Source organism: Anoplophora glabripennis, unplaced genomic scaffold (genome assembly GCF_000390285.2).
Source record: "Anoplophora glabripennis isolate ALB-LARVAE unplaced genomic scaffold, Agla_2.0 scaffold166, whole genome shotgun sequence".
Lineage (NCBI taxonomy): Eukaryota > Metazoa > Arthropoda > Insecta > Coleoptera > Cerambycidae > Anoplophora > Anoplophora glabripennis.
The window spans coordinates 122,506-150,429 of NW_019416519.1; the positions used below are offsets into that span (position 1 = coordinate 122,506).

The 27,924-nt window shown below is 31.1% G+C and overlaps 1 protein-coding gene across 1 annotated transcript in view; it reads left to right on the plus strand.

Annotated features, from left to right (window-relative positions):
* The window catches only part of LOC108907030 (hillarin), a 126,063-nt gene that overhangs the window by 17,676 nt on the left and 80,463 nt on the right, over window positions 1-27,924 (plus strand). Inside the window, exon 3 of the mRNA XM_018710538.1 lies at window positions 19,435-19,685. Within this exon, the coding sequence (XP_018566054.1) occupies window positions 19,435-19,685 (251 nt within the window). The remainder of the gene's footprint in view (window positions 1-19,434; window positions 19,686-27,924) is intronic.

Here is a 27,924-nt window from a genome sequence, read left to right on the forward strand (position 1 = left end):
ATGACATAAATTTATTTAATTTTAATAAGCAATAGCATAAAATCGATGTAAAATTTCCCTGGGAACACGATGGTGCAATTATTTTTTTGCTACTTGCCGTAGTTTACGAGATATTTGCGAAAAACCTTATTTTTTACGGTTTTTTGACCTTTTGACCCCTTTCCTGACCACCTAGGTCAAAAATTTTTGCGGATTCGGATTCCTGAGGGTCGAAAACATATTTGCGCCCAGGTTTGATCGACAGAGGAAAAAATGGAGGTTCAGCCTTCATTTCAATGGACTAACAAGACAAGTTCAAAAACAGTATGCAGAGTGTCTTTAAAAGGTCTGGACAAAATTCTACCACATATTCATGGGGTCAAAATATGATGATCTAATCAGTTATTTTAGTCCAATATTTGTTACTGTCTGAGATGCAAGCTGCTGAAGTTACAATTTTATTTTACTTTTTCTTCGATAACTTCATTATTAATTATAGTAAATACATAAAACTTGGTATAGGAGAGTTTTATGACATGAGAAATTGAAATCTGATTTCGAATTTGTTGATTTAAACAACTGGTTTTTGTATATCTATATTAAAGGCTTCGTTTCATAATTTCGTCATCGTCTTCCTTCCCAATTTATCCAGACTTAGGATTGGTCCAAACTAGTTATAAAATCTTACAGGGTGTTTGGAGGCTCATGAGCCAACAACAATACAAAATTCAAAGGTTAATGGATCAACAACTACAGGTATGTAGATGCCAATGGGTTAAGAACAATAAAAATTACAAAAAAAATACTGAAGAATAAGAAAAAAAAGAACTGGAGTAAGTTAATTCAATTTATTTAAATTTAAATGTTCAAAATGACGCCCATTTTCTTGGAAACAGAGGTTAATTAATCGAAGAGAATTGAACTGTCCTTAAAATAAGGGCAGCATTCGGTATTATTCTCTACAACTCTTCCTTAGTGTTTACAAATGTAGAGAATACCATGGATTTTAAAGTTTCCCATAGAAAATAATCTAACGATATTAGATCTGATGAGCGTGGCGGCAACCCTCAGCAACTTCATTTCCTCTATCATTTCATCTATTTGGAAAATGCTCATTCAAATGGTTAAATACATTTAAAGTAAAATCCGTTCTGCATAAACCACATGTGGTAGCGCATTGCTAAAGGAAGAGTTCACTTCAACTTTCTTTGAAAAATTAACACTTATGTCCCAAAAAACAAGGGTCAGTTTGGCTTTCAGTAAATTGAATTAACTTACGCCCGTCTTTTTTATATTCTCATCTTCACAACTTTTTTTTTTTGTAATTTTTATTGTTCCTGGCCTGTTGGCTTTTACCTCTCGTTGTTGGTCTTTAATTTTTATTGTTGTTGGCCTCCAAACACGATCCAAAATTTTAGAACTAATTTCGACCAATCCTAAGCTTGGAGAAGTGGGAAGCAAGGCAATGACGAAACGAAACATTTAAATCCGGATATCCAAAGAACGGTTGTTCATAGGAAATTTATCAGGTATACCTTTCTTTTAGAAAAAAAAAACGTAGGAGTATCAGAATTTTTGATTAAATATTCAATATACACAAATGCATGCAATATGCATAAAAATGTTACGACAATTTAAATGCATGTAAAGTATTATAGGTGTCTCCCGCCAATAGTTTACAGCAAATTCGATACCAGATTTCAATTTATCATGTCAAAAAACTCCCCTGTACCAAGTTTTAACTACAGTATAGACTCTTTAATCCGAACTCACTTTAATCCGAATATCCATCAATCCGGCCCGACGACCCGACGAATGTCCGTTTCGATGGTCCGAACAAAACTCTTTAATTCGAACAAAATTCGGTTTAACGTATATGGTTCGGATTATAAAGTGAGACCACATAATAAAAAGTAACCGCTAAAAATGTAATTTCCCGGCAATCTCGGGGAAATCCTTTTATGCGAGTCGGAACCTTTCTTGGTTAGATTTTTTGAGTTGAAATATTATTGCCGTGCAAACATGTCGGTATTTATACGACATATTTTACGATAATGTTTGGTTTTATTGTTGCCTTCTCAGTAACACATAAAATATAATTCATATTATATGTATGTACATAAACATATTTACATATGTACATATTTACTATCCAGTAATCCGAAAATATCGGTAATTCGAACTTATCTCTTTAAGCCCGTGTTTTAATTAGTTCGTATTAAAGAGTCTATACTGTATTTCCTATAATTAATGATGAAGTTATTGAGGAAAAACTAAAATAAAATTGTGATTTCTATAACAACAAATTTGGTATACGATTTAGATACATTAAGGCCTGATACTTTGAGTTTCGGTTAAGACTTGATTAACTAATCCGGCGATTAGACTGTGAATATACTATTATAAAATAAATCAGTATATGTACAGTCTATTCATGTGATTACTTAACCAAGCCTTACCGAGACTCAAAGTACTGGGCTTAAGGGTTATAAATTGACTGTGAGGTTAAGGTTATTGAGGTATCGTAAGATGCTAATTAGTGGAGCTCCAATTAATAGATACAGATTTAATTTTAGTCTTCAGCAAACAGTTTTAAGAAACAAGCACAATTTTTTAACACACTAAAATTGTTTCAACAAAACTTCTTAATGAGACAACAATAAACAAAACTGTTGTGCTATGTAATTTAAAAAATTAATAGACTATAAAAGTTAGATAAACTGTAAAATGACCATTTTCTCTAGGGCATAAATTTATTTTTCGCCTAATATAAAAATCTACTCTGAATCCTCACAGTCATCATATTGTATTAAATTACATTTATTAATAATGAGATTCCATATGTCATTCCACTCGTGTAAAATATACAGATTCTTTTAGCATTGCCCAATGAAAATAATCACATTTGTTTAGGTCCGGTGATCCCGGTGGCCAATTATGGGGGAAATTATTTCCCCATCTTATTCATTTATTTGAAAACTGCGTGTATAAAAAAAATTTCTCACAATATCACTAAAAAGAGATGGTGCTCCACCATGTTTAAACCAAAGTTCCTTTGTGACCATTCTCCTAACATTGTCTGCGTTTCTAGACTTTCGTGAATGGTGATTTTTATAAAAACAATCCAAGGAAAGTGAAAACATGAATTAGAAATGATCTATTCTAATCTAATCTGTAATAGAAAAATCCCTCTCCTCTGATGTAAAGTTCTGTTTGACAGTTCTGCAACATGAAAATTTAACTCTTATTGCTTTATTTAATTTTACATCGAGTATAAAGATAATTTAGTTACGACAGTCTAAAATGTGACTGAATTTCATTCTGAATTAATATTTAAATCGGATGTGAATAAAACTCTCACTTTTTTCGAGCTCGAAGCGAGAAGGAAACTAAAAGCACTTTCAAGATTTGTAGCACCTATTAAGATCCCGATCTAGAACCATTAAAAATGACTTATGGGAGAATTACTGGAAAGCAGACGATTGAGCTGAGGCGGTGTATCCACTTCTTCTTTCTCATTTGAAAGTTAGTAGTAAATAAAAAATGTAACACGCCAGATGTTTCCTGAATTAAGACGAACATACTACTTAGCAAGTAAGCAAAGTTGTAGCGCGTGTGTCCGAATTGTTTTAAGTATGCAGGTTTTTTAAATTAATTGCTTGTCCAAAAATGACGTTCAAATTTCATTATTTGTAACGTTTAAATATACACGGTGTTTCAGAAAATATGGGCCAACGTTCGGAGGCAGGTTCCTAACCTAAGTACAAGATTATTTTTTATATCAACATGGGTTCAATTTCGCTTCGTTCCTTAGCTATACCCTATAGCTAGTCAAAGTTTTAAAATAAAATATGTTTTTTTTTTTCAAAAATCTAGATTTAAGTTTAATGAAATCTAATTTTAATTAAATGAAATTTGGACAATTAACTATTTACAACTGAATACACATTCCTAGGTGTTATCACAGACAATATAGCTTATCGCCACAGACTGCTTGTTAAATGATGGAAATTGGAAGCCTAAAATGGATGTAGGGTCTCCTTAGCCGGCTTCCAGCTATAAAATTTAGCGTGGTAACTCTTCTACTTGGTAATAGGCGGCAGTTCTAGCGGTGGCTTTGTTGAGAAATGATGACTGCCATATAAATTCGATGCATTCAATTATGTAATTAAAGAGATATGGAACTTATCTTTTGTTTGGAAATCACATTTGTGATAAATGCTAAATAAAATAAATCAAGTTAGAATTAAAACTATGAATTTACCTAATTAATTATTTATTTTATATCACCTTAGAATGGGAGAATTCAAAAACTTGAATTTAATGTTTTTAGATTTGTGCGTCGACTTCCAGTTTAGTACGATAAAAACACCTATATTTAAAAAAATTGTATTATACAGGTTGGGTATCCTTAGATGGGTACTGCTCTCTTATTGTTGATTTCTTTAGTTAGGTAAAATAATTATTGACACAAGTGTTGCATATCATGATCATGGATGCCATTGGTAGTGCTCATATTTGTGACAAAGGTGTTCAAAAAAATTAACATAATGTAAAATGGCTGGAACCTTAAGGAGTAGTTGAATACGGAATTTATTAAAAAAAAATCAACAAATCATCAAGCAATGATCCCTTACAGAGATAAGATGATGCGTTCGCTACTGCTGTTGCAAATTTTGACAAACTTTTTTGTTTTTCGACATACGGACTTCGGACCTTTTCCATTCAACGCAGAACCAGGGGTGTGGGTAGATTTTTTAATATTTTTTTAGGTTTAACACACCGTTTTCGAGTTATAAACACTTTCTTATTCTATGATGTCACACCGTTGTTGGTCCCGATTTTTTTTCGACATGTTGTCTTCTGACGATTTTCACTCGATCACCAATCAGAGCCATGGGAGATTTTTTGATACTTTGAGTAATTTCCGAGGTACAAGCAAATACTGTTCTTTTTTTCATTCATACATTGTGACATCTCGCTCTGCGTCACCCACGAGTGTTCTACTCAGAACCAAGGGGAGATTTGTTTATATTTCCAGCCATTTCCGAGTTACGAGCAAAAACAGTTTTTGTTGTGACATCATAGCTCGATAACGAAGGCTAAAAAGGCCACATGTTTCCTCCATATATAGGTGTCCTGAAAATGCTGGGGAAGCTCCAAAAACTCCTGGAGATAGCAGCGAGAGAGAAACAGAGATTGAAATGCTCTCTATGAGGGCAAAGTCAGCTATATCATCACAATTAGTTGCATGTTGATTTGTAAAAATTGTAGGTATTTTAATGTTATTTTGTTTTTAGGTATTCTCCTGATGTTGTTGTAAAGGTTAGTTATAAAAATCGTTGTTTGTTTTTTCAATAAGGATGAATTTTAATTTTTTAATGATTTTTTTACTTTAAACATATATTTTATGCCAGAAAATGTTGATGTCAAAAGAAATAAAAGAAAAATCGTACATTTGTATTTAAAGTTTTTTTTCTATCTTTAATTATTAAACCTATAAGTGGATGTCAAAATACAAAAAAAAACCTGTACCATTCCCCGACGCGCGACGTGCTAGTAACCCACCGATATGAAATAGATTTATCATCATCATCAAATATTAAAAAAATTATACTTATTACAAGCTGTTTAAAATATCATTACAATTATATTACAAGCTGTTTAAAATATTATTAGGAATTTTGTTTATTTGGAAATATATTTTCTGCAATATTTCAATACCAAAAAATGAAAATAGTAGCTAATTAACGAAATTATGATTAAATAACCTAACTGTGAGACAGCTGCAGAATATCATATGAAACTACATAGGTATTTGTTGATTCTTTAAAAACATTTTTATCAATACCTACATTATACATTTAAGTAAATACAGTAACGCAAAAAACAGATATTGATGAAGAAGTGTACAAAAGAAATCCGTAAGTACGTCTCGCAACATTACCAAAGCGCTGTTTATATGTTGCTAGGATACGCGTAGCAATTCGAGACGCTGCATTTGATTCTTCCTAAAATTCTGCTGGTGGTGTACTCTATCGGCAATTCGGTAATTTAAAACTGCTGGACTATTCCAGTAGCGGTCTGTGGCGATAGCTATTTTGTCTGTGGTATTATTATGTTGAACATGAATTACAGGGCCGGACTTAATTGCAAGCCCTCGAAATCGGAAATTAAAATTTTGGGACACTTTCAACATCTCCTATAAAATGCTATATTATGATTATCGAATTGTTTATTGTAAGTACGTTTGCAATTCATAATTAATTCTAATTAAATAAATAATTGTTTATATTACATTTAAAATACCGAAAACGCGAGGGAAAACGAAAAATAAGAAGTCATTTTTTTATCAAAATTGAGTTAGAATTTAACCCATGTAATTATACATTAGACTAATTTTTTTTTAAATTAAATCCAAGGGCTTGCAAGTAGGTCCGGTCCTGTAACTCATGTTCAACATAATAATATGTAGGAATGTCTATTTGGTTGTAAATAGTTTGTTGTCCAAATTTCATGTAATTCCCGCAAGTGGGAATCTAGATTTTTGGAAAAAACATTTTATTTTAAAACTTTTGACACCTAATGCTAAATATAATGAACGAAGCGAAATCAGACCCATGTTGGTATTAAAAGATAATCTTGTTTTTAGGTTAGGAATATGCCCCCGAACGTTGGCCCATATTTTCTGAAACACCCTGTATATGCTCAAGCCCACAAGGGTTTCAGATGTTTTCAACAAATTTATTACCATTTTCTTATAAAATTTTGTAACAAAAATAAACCTAGGTGTACTTATTTCGCTTGATATGAAACAATCAGGGATATGAATGGAGTTCTATGGTTTAATAATTTCGTTAACATCTATATTACCTCAATATTTTAAAAGAACAACTTTATCATTATGACGAAGTTACAAGATCTTATATTTAGCGGCGCGTTATACTTTTAAGAAATTAAGAGCAAACACAATAAATTATTTCCAGAAGATAAATTCGTTCAAATACTTCTTTTTTTTACTAACCATTCTCGACGATTTGCATACATTATTTTCTTCTGTCCATTTCTCAAGTCCTTTTGAATTACTATACTTATTGAATATTCAGATCGTATATATTTTTGACTTGATTTCATGCGGGATCTTTTATTGCATATTCTTCGGACTCGCCACTTTTACCTGCACGCACTGCCTGAAATGCGATCAATTTCTTGCGAAAAATGTGCTCATGACCCAGAGCTAAATGTGTAGAACATACTGATTTTAACGGCATGAACAGCGTACCGGAAAAAATCGTTTAATTTTCGTGCACATATTTCGACTTGTAATGTAATAGAACTTTCGAAGGAACGGAAAGTTAATTCTCTTGAATGTCATACTAAATCTTTACGTATCCATCAGAAGCCGAATATCCTGATTCGTCGGAATGGGTGGGACGGAGAAAGCAAAATTCCAAGCCAGTGATCATATGTTTTTATTTGTCTTCGGGCAATATCCACAAGAATGTTCCATACCTAAATGAAATTTGATTATTAGTGTTTACGCTCATGAAAAAAATCATTAATTGCAATGTGATTTCAATAGAGGTTCGTGATTAGGTACTAAATGAAGTTTGGTATTACTAGGATATTAATACCAAACTTCATTTCGTTCATACCCAGTGCTGGCATCCAAATTTATTTTTGTTTTAAATTTATAATATAAAACTGAATTAGACTTAATTTCATGCCACGTATTTTTTAAAATATGCTAAAATTGGAGATAATACTCGTAGAAGAAAGGGGTTTTGATATATGTACATGTACAGGGTGATCCATTAACGGTATTGAAAAAAATCTATTAACAAATACAACCAAAAGAAATTGATTTAAAACATTTTCAAGTTTGTAACTTCACCTCTAGGGGGCGCAACTGCTATGGTGTTACAGAAAATTGTCGGTTTTTCGAAATTTCGCTTATATAACCTAAGTTGCAAATACATTTTTTAGACACACTGTTAAACCTTTCATAAGTTTTGTTTGAACTTTTTTTTTGTTATTACCATAGCAACGTCAGTATGAAGGACGCTATGTTGAAATTTTTAAATTGTCATAACTTCTAAATACCTTAATCGATTTCAATAAATGATGGCTCATTTTAAAGAACTATTAATAAAATTTATATTTATGATATAGGAATAAAATATTACTTTCTTGCACAATGGTAGACGACGCTAATGAGATTGTTTGTAATTGTCTCCGTTTACTCAAAAAATTAAATGCAACAATATAGATTTTTTTTCATGGTTTGATAGACAATTCATTATGGAAAACAAATACACAAACCGGAGGTCGATATCTTTTTTCGTTTTCAAGTTATTGCTAAAATAGTGAAGTTGTGCTAGAACATCATCCATTATTTAGTTCTCTAAATAACATTGACATAATCCAAGCCAAAATTAAATTGTAATACTATACGAATCTTGTCCTTAAAAACAATTATTGCTTTATTTTTAAATTTTTTTTGATAACTGCAATTTTCCATTTTAATATTAATTCTAAATATCTGAGTAGTAGTTATAAAGATTATGGTTTCCATAACCAAGGAAGCTTTATCCTAAGAAAATAGACAAATAAAAAAATTATGTCAAAAGATGTGACAGCACTTGCTTCGTGCAAAATTAGTGTCATTCGTGTGAGAAAAGTACTTGTGTTCCATATGAAATTCCCAGGTCTCTAACTAATTCCCATAGACTTATTTGGGGATCTGCATGGACACAAGCCAACATATTAATAATATTATCTTCCGTTCTTGCACAGATATGTCTTCTTACAGAATGTTGTGGCGTCTGGATAAACGCTGAAATACTTCTCTGGAGTAGCGTATTCTACGAGGGTATCGCAAAATGTATTCTCTTGAAGCTACATATAACGGCATTTTTCAAACACTGAAAAGAAACTGCCAACATATCATACGCTTCCACATTCGTAAAAGGCATTTTCATTGTTCATAAGTACTTTTCCAACACAAATAACACTAATTTTGCACGTAGAAAGAGCTGTCACATTTCGTTTGGCATAATTTTTCAGTTGTCTGTTTTCATATGGCATAGCCTGCCTCGTTATGAAAACAATAATCTTTATAACTACTCAGATATTTGGAATTAATAAAAAAATTAATCATTGCAGTTATCAAAAAAATTTCAAAATAAAGCAATAATTCTTTTTAAAGACAAGATTGGTATAGTTTTACAATTTAATTTTGACTTGGATTATGTCAATATTATTTAGATTAGAGAACTAAATAAAGGAGGATGTTCTAGCACAACCTCATTATTTTAGCAATAACTTGAAAACGAAAAAAAATATCGACCTCCGGTTTGTATATTTGTTTTCCATAATCAATGGTGTATCACGTCATGAAAAACACCTATATCGTTTGCATTTAATTTTTTTTAGTAAACAGAGACAATTACAAAACTTTTCTCATTAGCGTCTTCTACCGTTGTGAAGAAAAATAGTATTTTTATTCCTATATCATAAATATAAATTTTATTAATAGTTCTCTAAAATGAGCTATCATTTATTGAAATCGATTACGGCATTTAGAAGTTATGACAATTTAAAAAATTCAAGATAGCGTCCTTCATACTGACGTTGCTATGGTAATAACAGAAAAAAAGTTCAAACAAAACTTGTGAAGGGTTCAACAGTGTGTCTAAAAAAAGTATTTGCAATTTGTATTTTAGGTTATATAAGAGAAATTTCGAAAAACCGACAATTAACCTAGCAGTTATATATTACCTATATACTTAAATATCGGAGAATTCCTTGCTTGATTTATCTATTCAAGTAAGAGAAGAGGGTGAAGAAAGAAAATCCGTCGTTATATACGAATAATATCGAATTTTTCAGTGTACAATCACAACAGAAGTAAATAAAAAAAATATTTTTACTTATTTTACTAAAAGTAATAATGAAGACTGAAGAACAGAGTTACTTGTGTAGTACAATCAGATTCAGAAAATTATGTAAAATCCAAAAGCAAAAAAAAACTGATTTTAAAATTAACATTTAAAATTCTAAAGTTAAAGTTGCTTCCGGCAAACTTGACATGAAAAAATATCACTTGTTGTTTAAAAGATTAAAAGATTCACAAATCTTTTATATTCCTCAAATTAAAATAATAGTACCTGATGAAGATAAAAGAGGGGTGTTTCGTGATCTTATGAACGCCAAATTTGACAAAGTTTATCATAGTATTATTTATAAAACATTTTCCAGTATTTTTGCATTCGTTCTTTATGTTTTTGTGTGTATAAATCAACTCCTCAACATATTACATATTTTTTTCAAATGGTTTAAGGAATAATACTTATAACCTTTAAGAATACAAAGATGTAGAAAAGGATAAAATTAAAATAATGAAGGTGTTTGGCGACTTCTTTTTAAATATCCGCTTCGTCCACTATTGTAGGGATGAATTAAAAATATTATATAGGGTGTAACTTTAAATAGGGTAATTATATGGAGGCTACTCTAGGCCTTTGGAAACATGTCAAGTTTATTTTCTTAAATTCTATGGTGAAAATTGAGTTATTTAACCACTTTTTCATAATTACCCCGCCGCTAGACAGGCTAGTATAACCTCAAATGACAGCGCATGTTTCTAATTGAGAACTCTGGTGTGCCGTGTTGTCAACAGGGATGGGCGGGTAGACAATGTCGACGTAGACAATGCAATTGTCTACGCGTAGACAATGATCTAGATGAAGACTTAATTTGGAAGAGTCGACAATGTAGACAATGTCGACAATGTCAACAATTAAGAAACTCTCAAAACTAGAAAAAGGTGTGGTTGGNATTTATTTTTTTTAGTAAACGGAAACAATTACAAAATATCTCATTAGCGTCGTCTACCGTTGTGCATGAAAATAATATTTTTATTCCAATATCATAAATATAAATTTTATTAATAGTTCTTTAAAATGAGCCAGCATTTATTGAAATCGATTAAGGTATTTAGAAGTTATGACAATTTAAAAATTTCAACATAGCGTCCTTCATACTGACGTTGCTATGGTAATAACAAAAAAAAGTTCAAACAAAACTTGTGAAAGGTTTAACAATGTGTCTAAAAAATGTATTTGCAACTTAGGTTATATTAGCGAAATTTCGAAAAACCGACAATTTTCAAGTAAGAGAAGAGGGTGAAGAAAGAAAATCCGTCGTTATATACGAATAAAATTCGAATTTTTCAGTGTACAATCACAACAGAAGTAAATAAAAAAATATATTTTTACTTATTTTACTAAAAGTAATAATGAAGACTGAAGAACAGAGTTACTTGTGTAATACAATCAGATTCAGAAAATTATGTAAAATCCAAAAGCAAAAAAAAACTGATTTTAAAATTAACATTTAAAATTCTAAAGTTAAAGTTGCTTCCGGCAAACTTGACATGAAAAAATATCACTTGTTGTTTAAACGATCAAAAAATTCACAAATCTTTTATATTCCTCAAATTAAAATAACAGTACCTGATGAAGATAAAAGAGGGGTGTGTCGTGATCTTATGAACGCCAAATTTGACAAAGTTTATCATAGTATTATTTATAAAACATTTTCCAGTATTTTTGCATTCGTTCTTTATGTTTTTGTGTGTATAAATCAACTCCTCAACATATTACATATTTTTTTCAAATGGTTTAAGGAATAATACTTATAACCTTTAAGAATACAAAGATGTAGAAAAGGATAAAATTAAAATAATGAAGGTGTTTGGCGACTTCTTTTTAAATATCCGCTTCGTCCACTATTGTAGGGATGAATTAAAAATATTATATAGGGTGTAACTTTAATTAGGGTAATATTTATATGGAGGCTACTCTAGGCCTTTGGAAACATGTCAAGTTTATTTTCTTAAATTCTATGGTGAAAATTGAGTTATTTAACCACTTTTTCGTATTTACCCCGCTGCTAGACAGGCTAGTATAACCTCAAATGACAGCGCGTGTTCCCAATTGAGAACTCTGGTGTGCAGTGTTGTCAAATATAATCTTTTTTATTCGTATACATGTTTATTCATATATCACACAGAAATTTAACACTGAAGACGCACAAACACATCATGTCGTTACTGGACAATAAAAAGGGTTATAAACTTAGGTACACCACACAAAACACTTCACTATACGATGAGTTTTACTATAAAATATAATAAAATAAGACACAATACTACACTATTCAGATTATATTTCGATTGCAGTATAAAATTAATACCACATCTAGAAACTGTCAATTACCTACCCTATTACAAGCAACTTCTCGTAAAGCGATAAACTGAAATAGACAATATTCAGTAATTCTCGTTTCACCAAATTAACGTTGGTCGTCTGTTTTTTGCCAACCTAGCGTTCTATTGCCATATCACATCAGGTATACTGTTGTGTAGTTCATTTAAACTAGGTCAATGTCAGAGGGTCATTGACACTGAGATACACGAACTAAACAGAAAAAAAATAGTAATGAAACATTTTTATTCAAAACTTGAAAAGAATTTTAACAATATTTCTAATCTTTTACAAGAATATTTTTCGCTTTTCTTCTATTTAGACAGAATTATAGAGTTTGATGTTTTGTAAAAAAATATATGTCCACTTTAAAGTTGACAACAGTTGAATTAATAAAAATAATAATAACAGTACAAAAATGCTAGTCAATATTACAAAAAAACTAAAAAGAAGTAAGTGAGATAGTTTAGTTTAAGAACTTTTTATTATCCAGTATTATACAAATTTATTTTCACTATTTGATTCTGTTCATACTTTATCACCTGGAATAATTTTTTCTTGGATTATTTAATATCAATTTCATACTTCTAATTTGTTTTCCCATAGATGTGAATAAACAACCTTTTACGAAGTAAACAATACCATTTTTTCAACCACATTTCACGCAACACCTTGTTATTAAAAGCTTAGTTGCATATTAAGAAATTGCAGAAGAATAGTTATCTCAGGATGTAACAACATATCTAAATATAAACCAACTGCTCTAAGTGCTCTAGGTATACATAATTTTATTTTTACTATACGATTGAATTGAATTGAACATTCAAGGCAGCTACGAGGTAATTAATGATTCTGTTTTTTTTTTTAAGACGACTATCCGGTAGGTGTGAAATAATACTTATTTATAATAATCTATTATTTAAAAGGTCGTTTAAATTACATCATGTTTACTATAATGGTGCATAATAGTTTAATGTCTTTTAAACTTGCATTGTTTGCTTAATATGCAATAGTAAAATACAGCGTAAAGGACATGACATACAGGGTGTTTCAGCAACTTAAAATTATGATGATTAAAATAAGATATACAAATTGTGGTTGATACAGTGTTGAAATTTGAAGATTTAACATTTTATAAATACTGCGCAGTCTTTCGGAAATGTTATATAAAAAAGAACTTTTACTTTTTATTTCTTTTGAGAACGTTTTTTTTTAGAGATATAGGTATACATACAATACGATAATTCAGTGTTTATTAGAAACAAAAAAAAAAAAGAAAACCGTCGATTTATATTTAATCAAGGCATACTTTGACAAAAATTTCATCTTCAATATCAATTCCCTTCATGTGATGGCTACTACATACCTTTCTTTTTTTTTTGTAGAGAAAAACTGTAGATATAACAAACAAATTATACAAGCAATCCTTCATTAGAATAGTGAATTATTAGTTTTCACATTATCTTTTGCCAGGTATCGAGCACTAGTATTCAAATAAATTATATTTCAAATAGTAAAAGGTTTTAAAGTAGAATATTTTGTTTCGAACAATTCTCAAATACCTACCTAGCTACTTTAAATGAGAATATCTGACAATTAGCTAATTAAGCGGGTATTACGAAAATTTCAAAAAAGAAACAATAGTTTGTTTTAAGTTGTAATATTTCTTAACAAGTTGTAATATCTTGTTTCCAAATGCAGTCTAGTTGTTTTACATTAAGTAAACAGGATGTTCTCAATTTATAAACGACATCATTACTGCATACATTAAATTAAATACATGTACAGGATGATTTGTAAATGATTCGCCACAGGGCAGGAGCATACAGGGTGATTCAAGAATTTTAATCAAAAATGGGTAGAAAGGCTTCATGTCGTTAATAATAAGTTTCTGCGAAAGAAACTGTACATAGAAGAAGTGTGGAGGAAAACCTAGTAATCCTGTGGTTCCACATAAGGAAACTAAACAGAGGGAATCAGTTGGAATTTCTACAAAATACTCTTCCAGATTTATTTGAAGATTTGACATTTCAACTGAGACATGAAAAGAGATTTATCACGACAGAGCACAGCCAAATTTTAGTGTAGCAGTGGAGTAATTATTTGTCCCCAAAGCTGACCAACACGATCCCCAGACCTTAATAAGCGCGATTATTTTCTTTGCGGGAATTTGAAGAAATTTGTTTATTACAAAAAACGACATAAAAGAATATTCCTAAATTTAAATATTCCTAAATAAATAAAATTTAACATTAGCCGTGTTATTCTTAATGCGCATTCTCGGAAAGAATATCCTCATACACAGGTGAGATCTTGTTGATAATTATATATCATCGCTGTCATTAGCGTATTTTCTCTTCGTTTGTTTAATCTTGGCATTTTCAAATTCTATCAAGTATTTTTATTGTTTTTCTTGGTGATGTACTATGTCATTGTGTTTATCGAGTGTTTTTTTCTTCAAGTGGTTTATTATAGACGTACCTACTCTTAACCATAACCAAATTTCTTGAATAATATCCTATTGCGAGGCTACATGAAATTATCTTTAATGCGCATGCTCAGTAACATTAATAAATAAAAATACATAAAATAAAAAATAAATTCTATATTTCTTTTAGTTTGTCACTTGGGGTATGAAACTTCATAAATATTTTAGCCAGAATATCGCGATATTTAAGATCATGACAAAGAAGGTATTTTTTTTGGCACTTGTCCAAAGTACATAAAGTCGAAAATCGAACTAGTAAAAATACTGAGAAATTTTTCATGACAATGTCCACTATGGAGTTGCCTATTATTTGGTGTATGTGACGTGACTACTAAAGAAGTCTATTGATTTCATTAGGTTAATTTTATGTTGAATTATACTTATTCTATACGCACCTTCCTTGTGTCCGTTCATTAACTAATCCCCCTGTACATTAATAGAATCGTTAAACTAGATAGTTGTTAAAAATAATATGAAAAGGATGAAGAAAATATTGTTTTGCAGTTTTTATCGAAATTTCAACATGTCGTATATTAATAATAGCAATATCGATAACGTAATAATGTTTAATATTAACATTTTTTCATAGGGTGGTCCATTTTTAAATACAGGGTGATTCAGTCATAATGTCATTAATTTTAAGAGCAGATAGAGAAAAATGAGTATAATACGATGGCGTGATTAAAAAAAAATTTAAATGCATATTTAAGCTGAAAAAAAATATTTTCAAATCATTATTTAACCCCCTTTTCAGGCTGTTACTGACCGGCTGACGTCACAATATTATGCACGGCTACGATATGAACCTATGAACAACGCGCCCTAGATGCAACGTTGCCATATTTATATATTTTCGCTCATATAAAGACAATAAATAAACGGTTTTGCTCACGTCAGCCAATAATAATTTAAAATGCTATAAATTATTTTTTATTTATGCAATCAACATATTAAATTGTTATTGTTGCCCAGCAAGAACCTCGAGGTCTGAGCATGCCTTGCCAAAAATCAGTTTTTATTAGCATCATAATTTTAATATTTTAACAACATTTGCTGTAAGCCCGAAGGGGAAGGTTTTCAAACAATTCTACTAAAAATTAGTAACGCGGCCCATTCAGATGTTCAGGTAGAAAATGCGGCCCAATTAAACGATCGCCATTGACATTGACACCGAATCTCCTCTGAAAGCTATACCACCGACGAGTAGTGTGCGGGTAGTAGTGTGTTTCATCTGACCAAATGTGACTATTATGGCTGCAAAGAAATTAGCTGTTTCACTTTAAATAAGATTTAATATTGAAGTTACAAAACCCCAAAAGTTCAAATAATTTAAATTTCATTTCATAACCATTTCAATTTCGTTACAGAAATAATGTCATAAAAAACCAACACTCACTAGATAAATTATAAAGAGAGGATAAATTGTATGCAGTATTTAAATATTGACTGCAATTAGAAGAGAGACTTGTATATTCCATAAAAAAACAATGGGACGGAGACAAATAAACAACTCGGTACGTCGTGTTTCCGACCTAGGGTAACCTGTGGTTCAGTAACCTTTTAACCCAGTTTTAATTTGCACACGTGCACCATATAGTCCAGGAGCCCGATGTGCAAACAACTTATTCTTAAATATTTGACCTCTTGAATCCAAAGAAACTTGGTCGCAAAGCCTGAAAGTGGTCAGTTTAATTGTTATCAACAAATTAAATGTTTAAATGGCTGTAAAAAGTTTATTTTTATAGCTAGTACAATTTATTCGCTAATAGTTACGTTTTCTCATAACAAATATGTATTTTTTTGGAAATTAAAAAAAATTAACTTTAACCAAAGTTATTGCAAATTTAGTGCAAATTTCTTACATTTTCCGTCTCCGTGCGCACTAATTTTACCATATCTGGTTCTAAGTTCCATTTATTTATTAATTTATTTAATAATTAATGGCATCTTAGAAAGTTGTGAAATTTCAACGAAAATGCCGGTTTTAATTGTTTATAAGGTTTTTTTTATTATTCAACTTCGACGAAAAGCCAAAAAAGTTACCGGATATTGTTCTTTGCATTCTAACAATCAAGCAAGGCATGAAATCATTGTTAGGATGCGAGGAACAATAACCGGTAACTTTTTTGGCTTTTCATAAAAATTGAATAACAAAAAAAGTTTTATAAACCAATAAAGCCAACATTTTCGTTGAAATTCCACAACTTTCTAAGCTGCCATTAATTTTTAAATAAATTAATTAATCAATGGAACTTACCTATCTTGTAAAATAAAGTTTAAGTTTTAAAATGAGATGTGCGTCTCAATCCGTCCAATTGAACCAGAGATATGGTAAAATTGGTGCGCGCAGAGACGGAAAATGTAATATATTTGCACTAAATTTGCAATAACTTTGGTTAAAGTTAATCTTTTTTTAATTTTCAAAAAAATATATGTTTGTTGTGAGAAAACGTAATAATTAACAGATAAAAAATTGTACTAGCTATAAAAATAAACTTTTTACAGCCATTTAAACATTCAATTTGTTAACAACAATTAAACTGACCACTTTCAGGCTTTGCCACCAAGTTTTTTGGTTTCGAGAAGTCAAAATACTTAAAAATAAGTTATTTGCAGCCGTGGAATTCTGTTTGGCTACGGAAACCTATCTGGCCCCTAGCCCCTAGACTAATACGAGTGTAGTAGCAAAAAGTTGTCGGTCTTTTATCAAAGGAAAATCGTATCAACAAATTTAATTTAAAATCTAAAATACCGGCTGTTTTCGTAGTAGCTGTAGTCGCCCAGGTGCATCGAGTGTACGAAGTGGTCGGTTATATGTCAAATACTAACCTGGCGAGCTTGAACCTGAACTTGGCAACGCTGTTCCTTTAGCCGACAACTGTTCGTGACATTACGTTACAAAATTTTCCGAGCATCCGGGCATCTGCCAGGGCCGCCCTCGTAGCGGGAGTTATGGGTTGATTTCCTTCATTTTTAAAAGTCGAGTAAAAATTTTTTTTTTCCGATTTTCTGTCTTTATTAAGCCTTCCGAATACGTGGTTAAAATTAATGACATTATGACTGAATCACCCTGTATAACTAACTTTAACAGTTGACAGAAAACTTGATTTTGAACAAAACAGTTCATATAATTTTAAATCGCTTCCTAACCTGGATATGTATAGAGTATCAAATTATTATTTTTTTATTTTTCTTTCGTGATATCTAAAAAAGAAAGTACTAGCGAAACCAAATTAGGTATGTCTAATTTTATATAATTTTTTTAAAAGTCATCTACAAACTATTCACTACAATCACCAGTGGCGTGGTAGACAGACCCTCTATTTTAAACTATAACATTTTTCGAATCGCTTATCAATTTCCAACGAAAAGCAAAATTGTCATAAAATTAAAAGGTTCTGAGTAAATGGTGTGAAACCATTTTAGTGCACAAAAAATTACTTAAAATTTTAGTTTATTCAGACAGATCCAGTAAGCGATGAATTTGTTTGGTGCTCATTAGTTGTTAGTAATTCCCAAATAAATAACTGTCAGTATCATTTAACACATTGTAAGTAAAATGGATAGGAGGAGAAGGTCATATATCATGACTTCAAGGGTCACTGGACCTTAACCCCCTTGATTATTTTTCCTGGGGTCATATGAAACGGCAGGAGTACTCTTCTCCAATGAATACAATGGAGAGACTAATAATGCATTCAAAATTCAAGGTCATTATTGCATAGATGCTAGTTATGTGTCGACGAGAAGAAATTCCAATTTGTAGATGACATCTACTTTAATTTCTGCTTGCTACTTTAATCTTCTGCAGTTACAATTTGTTTTTAAATACCTGTTTTCAAATAAATAACCCTATGACATGCTGTTATATTTATGAATGTAATAATAAAATTTTTTCAGTTCAATTAAAACTTTATGTAATCTTTATGTGAACTAAATGGGTTTCATACTATTTTTTCAGAACCCTATTATTTTATGACTACTTATTTATTTTGCAAGAACAGCTTTTCATTTAAAATTGTTCAGCGACATTAAAAATGTCATGAAATTTCAAAAAACTCGAAGGCGTAGAAATTCTATTTAAAATGAGTGCACTGACTACCCATTTATCACGCCTTTGGTTGGTGTTTTAAAGGATATTTGTTAGTACTTACTGATTTTAGATATCATGAAAAAGTTTAAAAAAAATAAATCCGACACCTTGTATCTTGGTTAGGCAGCTATGAGCACATAGACGTTTTTGTTTAAAATGAAGTGTCCTCAGCAGCATAAACGTATTTGAACGTATTTTGATATATTTTCCACATATTGGCCAAATATTGTAAACAACAGATTTTGACATAATATTGGTTATGAATCATATATACATGTACGTACATTATAAACAATATAAACCCAATATGGGTCGCAACATTACCAAAATAATATTAATTTTTTAAATGTACTGGTTGTATATTGAACCTTTATAGGAATTGTACTGACTATATACATTGGACGTCTTCTACCAATATCGGGACCACATCTTGTGCTACTGAAGCCTCTATTAACTATTATTAAAGTTTGTATAGTATGTTTAAAAAGGAAAACCCTGTATAAGTTTTTCAATACGTACGTTTAAGTGCGATCCAAAATAGTATTTTCTCAAGAATGCGTGCATCTTGACTTACATTTTCACTAAACCAATTTATATTATTCTAGGTTTGAATATCCGGACGCACGTAAATGGCAGCTCACAACAACCCCACTCACCACCATACAGTGGGGAGAGACACTCTAGTCCGCAGCACTACAGTCCTAATCATTACCAAAACAATCACCATGAAAGTTCCCCTTCCTATCAGTACGGACGTTTCGACGCTAGTGCCCTTCACATAGCACACGCGTTGAAACAGACAGAGCTACAAAAATCATACAAAATGACTAGGGAGAAGCCGATCGACTGCTACTTGGTAAGCACTTTTTATAATACACGTGTAGAACCATTTTATTGTCCTACAACTGTGGACTTACAAATATTAGATCATATTATAACTATTTCAATGATACATATCGTATGTACACCTGAAAATATGTCTCTAGCCGGATCTAAAATGGGTCATTATAAATCTGGTGTTTGCTATAACAAAAGGATATCAAAAAAATATTGAGATATGTGATTCGTGTAAATGAAACAGATAATAGAAAAATTAATTTTTAGCAAACAGTTTTGTATAAACAAATATCGGGAAATCCGTAACAAAAAAGATACAAGGTGTGACATTTTTAATAAATAATAACGTTTTTTTCTCTATTTCTGAGCATTCAAAATTATTTAAATTTTGTTAATCAAATTTTGCACATACGGTACAGGAATGGAGGGCCATAAAAAGGAATACATAATATTAAGTTTCTATCCCTACCAGTGGCGGAGTTATGGGTAACCAGCGATATTAATTAAAATAATATATATTTTTTATTACAGCTTTCAATTGTTCTATCTTTTTTTATTAAGGGTTTCGAAATATTTGTGTGAATCAAACTTTTTGCTTAAAATTAATTTTTCTATTACTTATTTCAACACACAAATCGCGAGTTATCCTGTATATCTTTTTATTAACGTCACTGTTCTTGCTGCGTTTCAGAACTAAAACACGATACGTCTCAAAGAAAATATAAATACAATAGCTTGAAGAAAATACATACAGGGTGGGCAAATGAAAACGAAACAGCCATTTTCAGGAACTGCGTCAAGATTGTAGAAAAACGCTCAGACCCGTCGATTTTAGATTAAAGGGGGACATTCTTTGCTTGTATTTTTGACTCCGCCACTTTCACCCCCAAGCAAGGGTAAGCATCACCCCAAAATATTTAAATGGCATTGGGGGTTGAGTAATATTTCTTTTGAAAGCTCTTACAATGCTCTTTGCAACAGACTTTAAATTTTATAATTCCGCCCAATACTTTGAAAAAAATTTACATTTTAAAATTTAAATTATGTTTAGTTGCTTACTTACTACTTAGTTGATTAAATGTTCAAACTGATGACCGCCCGCTTCCATACAAGAATAAAGATTTTGTTCGAAACGTTCGCGCACATTCCGAAGCATTTCCGGAGTGATTCGACGGCATTCGTCGACGATTCTTTGACGCAAATCTTCCAGCGACGCTGGCTGTGTTTTATAGATTTTACTTTTTAGGTATCCCCACAAAAAGAAATCAAGGGGCGATAAATCCGGTGATCGTGGAGGCCACTCAATGCTGCCTCTTCTCCCAATCCAATTCCGTAGAAAACGTTGGTCCAAATACTGACGGACAATTAACGCATAATGCGGAGGAGCACCGTCCTGTTGAAAAATCAAATGATCTTCATCATACTCTGGAACATTTTCAATAATATCAGTCAAGGCAGGGTCAATAGCGTCTTCCAGTAATTGCAAATACATTTGGCCAGTCAAATTACCAGGTAGAAAAAAAGGACCCACCAGCCGGTCACCGAAAATTCCAGCCCATACATTTAATTTTTCCGGTTGCTGTGTATGCACCTCGTGAAAAACTCTTGGGTTTGAATCGGACCAATAGCGGCAATTGTGACGATTTACCGTCCCGTTCAAGAAAAAACTGCATTCATCAGAAAAACAGATGTTAAAAAGGAACTGTGGATCGTTCCCTGCTCGCTCACTCATTATTTCGCAAAATTGCAAACGGCGGTCATAATCATCCTCATGAAGTTCCTGGACTAAATGTATTTTGTATGGATGGAATTTATTCTTCTTCAAAATGGTTTGTATGCTAGTTCGATTGATCCCAGACACAGATGCCAGCTGCCTCGTACTTAATGTAGGATCAAGATGAACTTGTCCCAAAACTGCAACTTCACTAGCTTCATTAACTATAGGTTTTTCAATTTCTCGTTTTTTATTGGCTACGTTCCCTGTCTCTTGAAATTTTTTTACTAACTCTAGAACATACTTCCTCCTGACATGTCGATCTTGATGTTGTTCATTAAATAGCTGAGCTGTTCTATTCGCACATTTATTGTTCATAAAGTAAAGCGAAATGATATCTACCCTTTCCGCAATGGAATAAACCATAGTGTTTAATTTTCAAAAACACAATTAAATAAACTACCAACCAACGCTTCCAAATAATACTAGAAAATAATTTGGAATCCACTAATTTTACGTTCATTGTGTGTGTATAGCATTCATTTCTGTTTTTTACAATTGTTTTTTTTTTACGAAAGTGATAACAAATCGCCAAAAACCAATGTAACGCAAGAAATACTAAATTTATACCATTGGCGTACTTAACTCGAATGACTGACATTTTTACCGTTACTAATTGTTTGTACATAAGTTTCAACTTTAAAATCAAAATTCTTAATAAGTATTGGGCGGAATTATAAAATTTAAAGTCTGTTGTAAAGAGAATTGTAAGAGCTTTCAAAAGAAATATTACTCAACCCCCAATGCCATTTAAATATTTTGGGGTGATGCTTACCCTTGCTTGGGGGTGAAAGTGGCGGAGTCAAAAATACCAGCAAAGAAAGTCCCCCTTTAATCTAAAATCGACGGGTCTGAGCGTTTTTCTACAATCTTGACGCAGTTCCTGAAAATGGCTCTGTTTCGCTTTCATTTGGTCACCCTGTATAATGTGAGATTGAAATACTTGTAAATCAAAACACTAAATGATTCCGCGTAAGCAAGGCCTAAAAGTCTTTATTTTCTTGAAAAAATCCTTTTAAAGTAAACATTTTGGTATTTCTTTTTACAATTACAATTTGTTAACCAATTTCAACGAACTTTTTGTGTTAAATAAATCTCGCGAAAGCGTGTCCGAAGCGTGTCTCAATCATTTTTTAATTCAAAGCCATGGCCAACCGCGACCATATATTTTGGTACAAAAAACAGAGGAGTGCTATTAGAAATTTTTTTAGGCAAAAAGGTAAATTAATTCTTCGTCAAGGTAACCTAAAAATTTTGTAATAGATATCATCTGAAAATTATATTGAAAAAGCATTTAAGAATACTGAAAATATAAAGAAGACAGAAAGACTAATTATATAGATGACAAAGATTCTATATACAGGGTGTTTCTGAAATAAACGCGTTCCTGGAAAAAGGTGAAGGAGGGCACGAAGATAAGCAACTTTTATTAAGCAACAAATTTAAAGCCATTACTGATGCGACAGCCAGATGTACCTTTGATATCGAAGTTGCCGCGCGTCTCAGTGCGAAAGCGCTGATAGCAGTTTTGACGGTTTAAATTTGGTGTTCGAAAATGCTGAAATCTATTTAAAAGTAACACAAGGAATAAATTAATTACTTACCAACAGACAATATCCTCTACAAAAATTGTTCAAAGTTGTTTACATGCTTCCAAACGACCGTCAAAATTTTGTCACATTTGTTACAGTATTTTTTTTTTTTATAAAAATATCAATGAAAAAGTTGTAAATCATTATAAAAGATTTTTAACTACTCTAGTAATATTTTCAATTGTTTGCATTTATGATACCTACATCATTGAAAAGCTTAAAAATGCTGCCTTCGTTCAGCATACAATTGAGGTACTCATAAAAAAAGAAGTTGCAAAAGAAATTAAGGTCACTCGAAAGTTCATACTGAAATTTATTGCAGAAACTTGCTATAAGGAAGATTTTATAGATTTTATTATTTGTCAAAAATAAAAAAGGTATACCATATGGTTATCTATTTTTATTGTTTCTGTGGATATTATATAAAACAGGAAATGTATTATAGAGCTTTCGGATTTGCATCTCTAGTAGGTACTTAATTAAATTGTACTTTAAATTGGCACTGTCTGCACAACTTCCTTTATTCTAAATGCTTTTAATTTTATTCTAGTTTCACAGCCGCTACTGTGGTTTACTTTCTGTTAAGTACTAAGGAATTTTATTTGTTCTCAAGGAAGTGTAATTTCTAAGGACATTTACACATTCATTGTCTTCACAGTTGTAGAACTGAAAGCTTACATAATATTACTAACATATGCCTATGTAATTACTGAAACAGCTGAAGTTTTGCAACATTTTTTTTTTCATCAGTAATATGATAAAAGTTAAATTCACTAAGAGAAATTTACCCAATTTTTTAATATTTGTTGCAGTGTGTTTACTATTTATTGCAAGTTTGAAAATAAATAAATAAATAATTACAGACAATATTTAGGTACTTTTTGTTTATAAATATAAAAATCTAATGTATGTTAATAAATAAAGAGCAATCACAGTAGTAATTTAACAGGTAGTAATAAACATTGTAATAGAAGATTAATAGACGTAATATATTTTAATATTACAATAATCTAACCGTTTTAGGGCAACAGACTATCACTGAAGTCTCTAGTTATTCACATTAATTGAATCCAATAAAGAAGTCCCCTTTAGTTTCATTCTCAAATATCATACTTGCTAATTACCATTAATATTAATAAGTAGATATCATTATAATTTCATTTCCAAATATTATTTCTCACATTTGCAGATAACTTCTTCATAATGAATAAATAAATAAACATTTTTTTCCTGTAAATGACTTAAAGTTATTTGTGACTATTTGTGACCATTCTGTCTTCTTGCAGCAAACTTATTGTTGCCATTTTCATAAAAAGTTATTAATAGGTACTATCTAGATATCCAGAAGATGGTTTACCTAGTATCAATACAACTTTGTATTACCCTGTTTTAAACGTATGAAGTCAATTCAAACAGATTAAAAAAATTATTTAAAGAATCCTATCAAATGAAGTCAAATGTTCTTCGATACTTGAAACCTAAGTATGCAAAAATATCTAACCCCATCCCATTGAATTACACAACCTAGTAAACAGCTAGTAATAAGTAATTGTCTAAAATAAAAATAAAAGCGATATGTCTAAATGTAATTAATAAGTACTTGATATATTGGAATTATTAAATAATGCAGTCATTCAAAGAAACATCCTGTATTCTTGCTGAACTATTATTACCCATGAGAAAGACTAATTATTCCTATACCCATTCTTGTTTTTTATCTTTGACAAAGTTTGATCACGTAAAAATCAACTGCTATAAAGCGATCTTTTTGCTTTTATATTTTTCATAGAAATGTTTCATCAGGCACCTTCCTTTCTTGTATACAATAATTAACAGAAAAAGAAATAAACATACAATTTTTAATTCGAAAAAGGGAATGACATTTTGAAAGGACAGTATCAAAAACTTTTGGATATGACTGATTGTAATTGTTTTCTATCTGACAAAAATGTTTTCTCTTTTGTTAAAAATGTAAAAAATACCACTAATGAAGTACAGAACTTTAATAAATGTTTACAAGCTACGTGACCGCCGAGCTTAGGCAACAAACATTGCAGGGTTGGTACCGGTAACGAAAAGTCCCTTAATCTTGGTGTCTCCAATGTTAAGATTCGTTTACAATGAACAATGACAAACCGTTACGTCTTCTACACTTTAAATAATGCGATTGATGGTTGGTTAGATAGAATAGAATCTCGTGAAAAAGTACACCAATCACAGCCGGTGAAACAGAATGTCTTGTTTTAATGTAATCTTAATCTTACTGTTTTAATTTTACCTAAATTTAATTGCCAACATGAAGGAAATAAAATTAATTACTGTTCAAAACAAAATTACTGGAGACGTGGCTTGTAATAATTTATGTAGGATATGCATTTAATAAAATCAACTTATTTGTTAATTTCTAGTTAATTTATGCAGTGTTTTGCTTACGCCAGTAGAATACCACAGTGGGAGCTTGAAATATATGTTACCACATATTTAATATGAACTTCGAGAATTCCAAATGTATTTTCTCCACTGTACACCTCACCATAAATAGCAACGTGGTTCGCAACTTCTCCGAACACGCTTACGTTGACTTTCTAATAAATTTTCTTTGATCAACAAAGTGATAAAAGTAAATATTGTAATAACGTTAATTATAGTAATTGTTAAGTTAACTGGTACTTTTGCAATGATTACAGTAGGTAGAAGGAAATGAATTTTGAAATAGTAATCATATTTTGTTAGCTACTATTTAATACGAGTATAAATTAGTTAACAAATGTCAAAATGTCCTCCGTTATTGTCAAGGCACACAGCATTGAAAATTTTCTATCATTAGGATTTCCGGATTGTTGCGATTATTCTGGCATCATTCATTATTCGTTGTCACAGTTGCTCAAACGTATCATCTGGAGTGAAATACATCAGCTGTTTCAAACGACCACATAAGTCACACGGATTGAAATCTGGAGATCAGGCGGGCTATGCAACTGGATGTAAAAACTGAACTTTTTGTACATATGTATATGGATATAACTTTAAAAATCGTCCAAACTGAACATTTTGATATACTGATATACATTCTCCAAAAGTGTATCTTCAATGATTAATATTCAATGTTCCCAGTAGATTAACTTATTATCAGTTCATCTTTACAAAATCCGTATTTCCGAAGTTCCTATATAATGAGTAAAAAGTACTGGATAAATATAAGATTTCAAAAAAATATTATATGACAAAAGTTGTTGCGTTTGACGAGTTAAAACTTTGGTACTTATATGCTTACAAAAACATTTAGAGTATTATTAATCCACTGTGTCAGTTACCTTAGTCTTAATAACAGTGATTAATCATCATCATTTTTTGGTACAATGTTCTATAAGTGCAGAAATACTGAATATTTATTGGAAAGATTATAGTCCAGACATTGCACTTCTAGTGAGATTGTGTCGTCACCATACCACCTTTATCCTAACTGATATAAATAAGAACATTTGTCAAAATGATATTCAAAGGAATGATATTTAAAACAATCTGCATTTAGTCCAAAACAAGTAAAAAAAGAAAGATTGTCCTCAGTTAAGAAAAATCATCACACAGTTTACTGTTAGATATTGTCATCTGCACGGGATCATTTCCCTTTGAATGAATATTGCAACACTTAGTGCATAAAGAAGTGGAACATAATTGTTTAATCATCCTGTATATATTTTTTGTATTGTATATACAATTTTTATTTTTTAATCAATACTTGCTTTTCATAGGTAAATATTTATTAAATAAGGACCAACAATAAATCCAGGATGTCACTTTGAATGGGAGTCATATTTATGTATGTGGATGCTACCTTTGACTTTTAAAAACACGTATCAAGTTTATTTTTTCAAATTCCGCCGCAAAAACTTATTTTTCTTTAACCTCTTTTTAGTAATTTTCATATCCCGCTGCTGGACAAGTTAGTGTCACCTCAAATAACGGTACTTTAGTCTCAGCGCATGCACAATTGGGAACTGGGTTATGCATTGTTGTCAAATTTCATAATTTAAAGGAAAGGTTATTAAAAAGCAATTTTTCACACCACTCGTCGTGAGGTACTACTATTTGGCGGGTTACATTTGTTAGGTGTGTGTTCGCCAAGAGCTTTAATCATCCCATATAAGCGAAAATTTTAATCTTTTAAATAGGATAAACTATAAAACAGTACTTAACAAGGAATATAACAGAGAACTCAAGCAGTAATCAATGATTAATGAAATATAAAAAATAAGTAAATAATCTGTTTGCTCACCTGATTTTTACAGCATATGAATCTCTTAAATGTTGAACCAATTTTACTAACATTTTCTTATTTGGCACTTGACGGTCGGAATAATCTGATATCGCAATCTTGCAGCAGAATCGTTCTCTTCGGACAAAAAGTAGGCTCTAATCATATAAACTCTTGATTTGTATACATGGTTTTTCATAATATACACAAAAACTTGAAAATTAAAACACTAAAATAAATAATTTTGTAAGGTTATAGGTACACATACACCAGACAAAGGCACTCGTAATCGATAAAGTCGAAAACTAAAATAAAAATTTAATATAGAACGAAATAATGACGACATATTCAGCCATTCCCGTTTCGTCGAATTAACATGAAAGTTTGTTTTTAACGCTTTTACTACTCCGTCATAACATACCAGATGTTAAATCAATTGGCGGTACCCGACTTTTAAAGGAGATATATGGCATGTCAATAGAACAGCGAAGGCTAACCTTCGTTACTTCCTCTTCGTATGTTTTCCAAATAGGATGGGATTCTGCTTGAATTTAAACTCTTCACGGCTTAATTTTGTTGCTATTTTATTCAATTTGTATTAATTTAATATGCTCAACACCAATTCGCTGCTGAAATA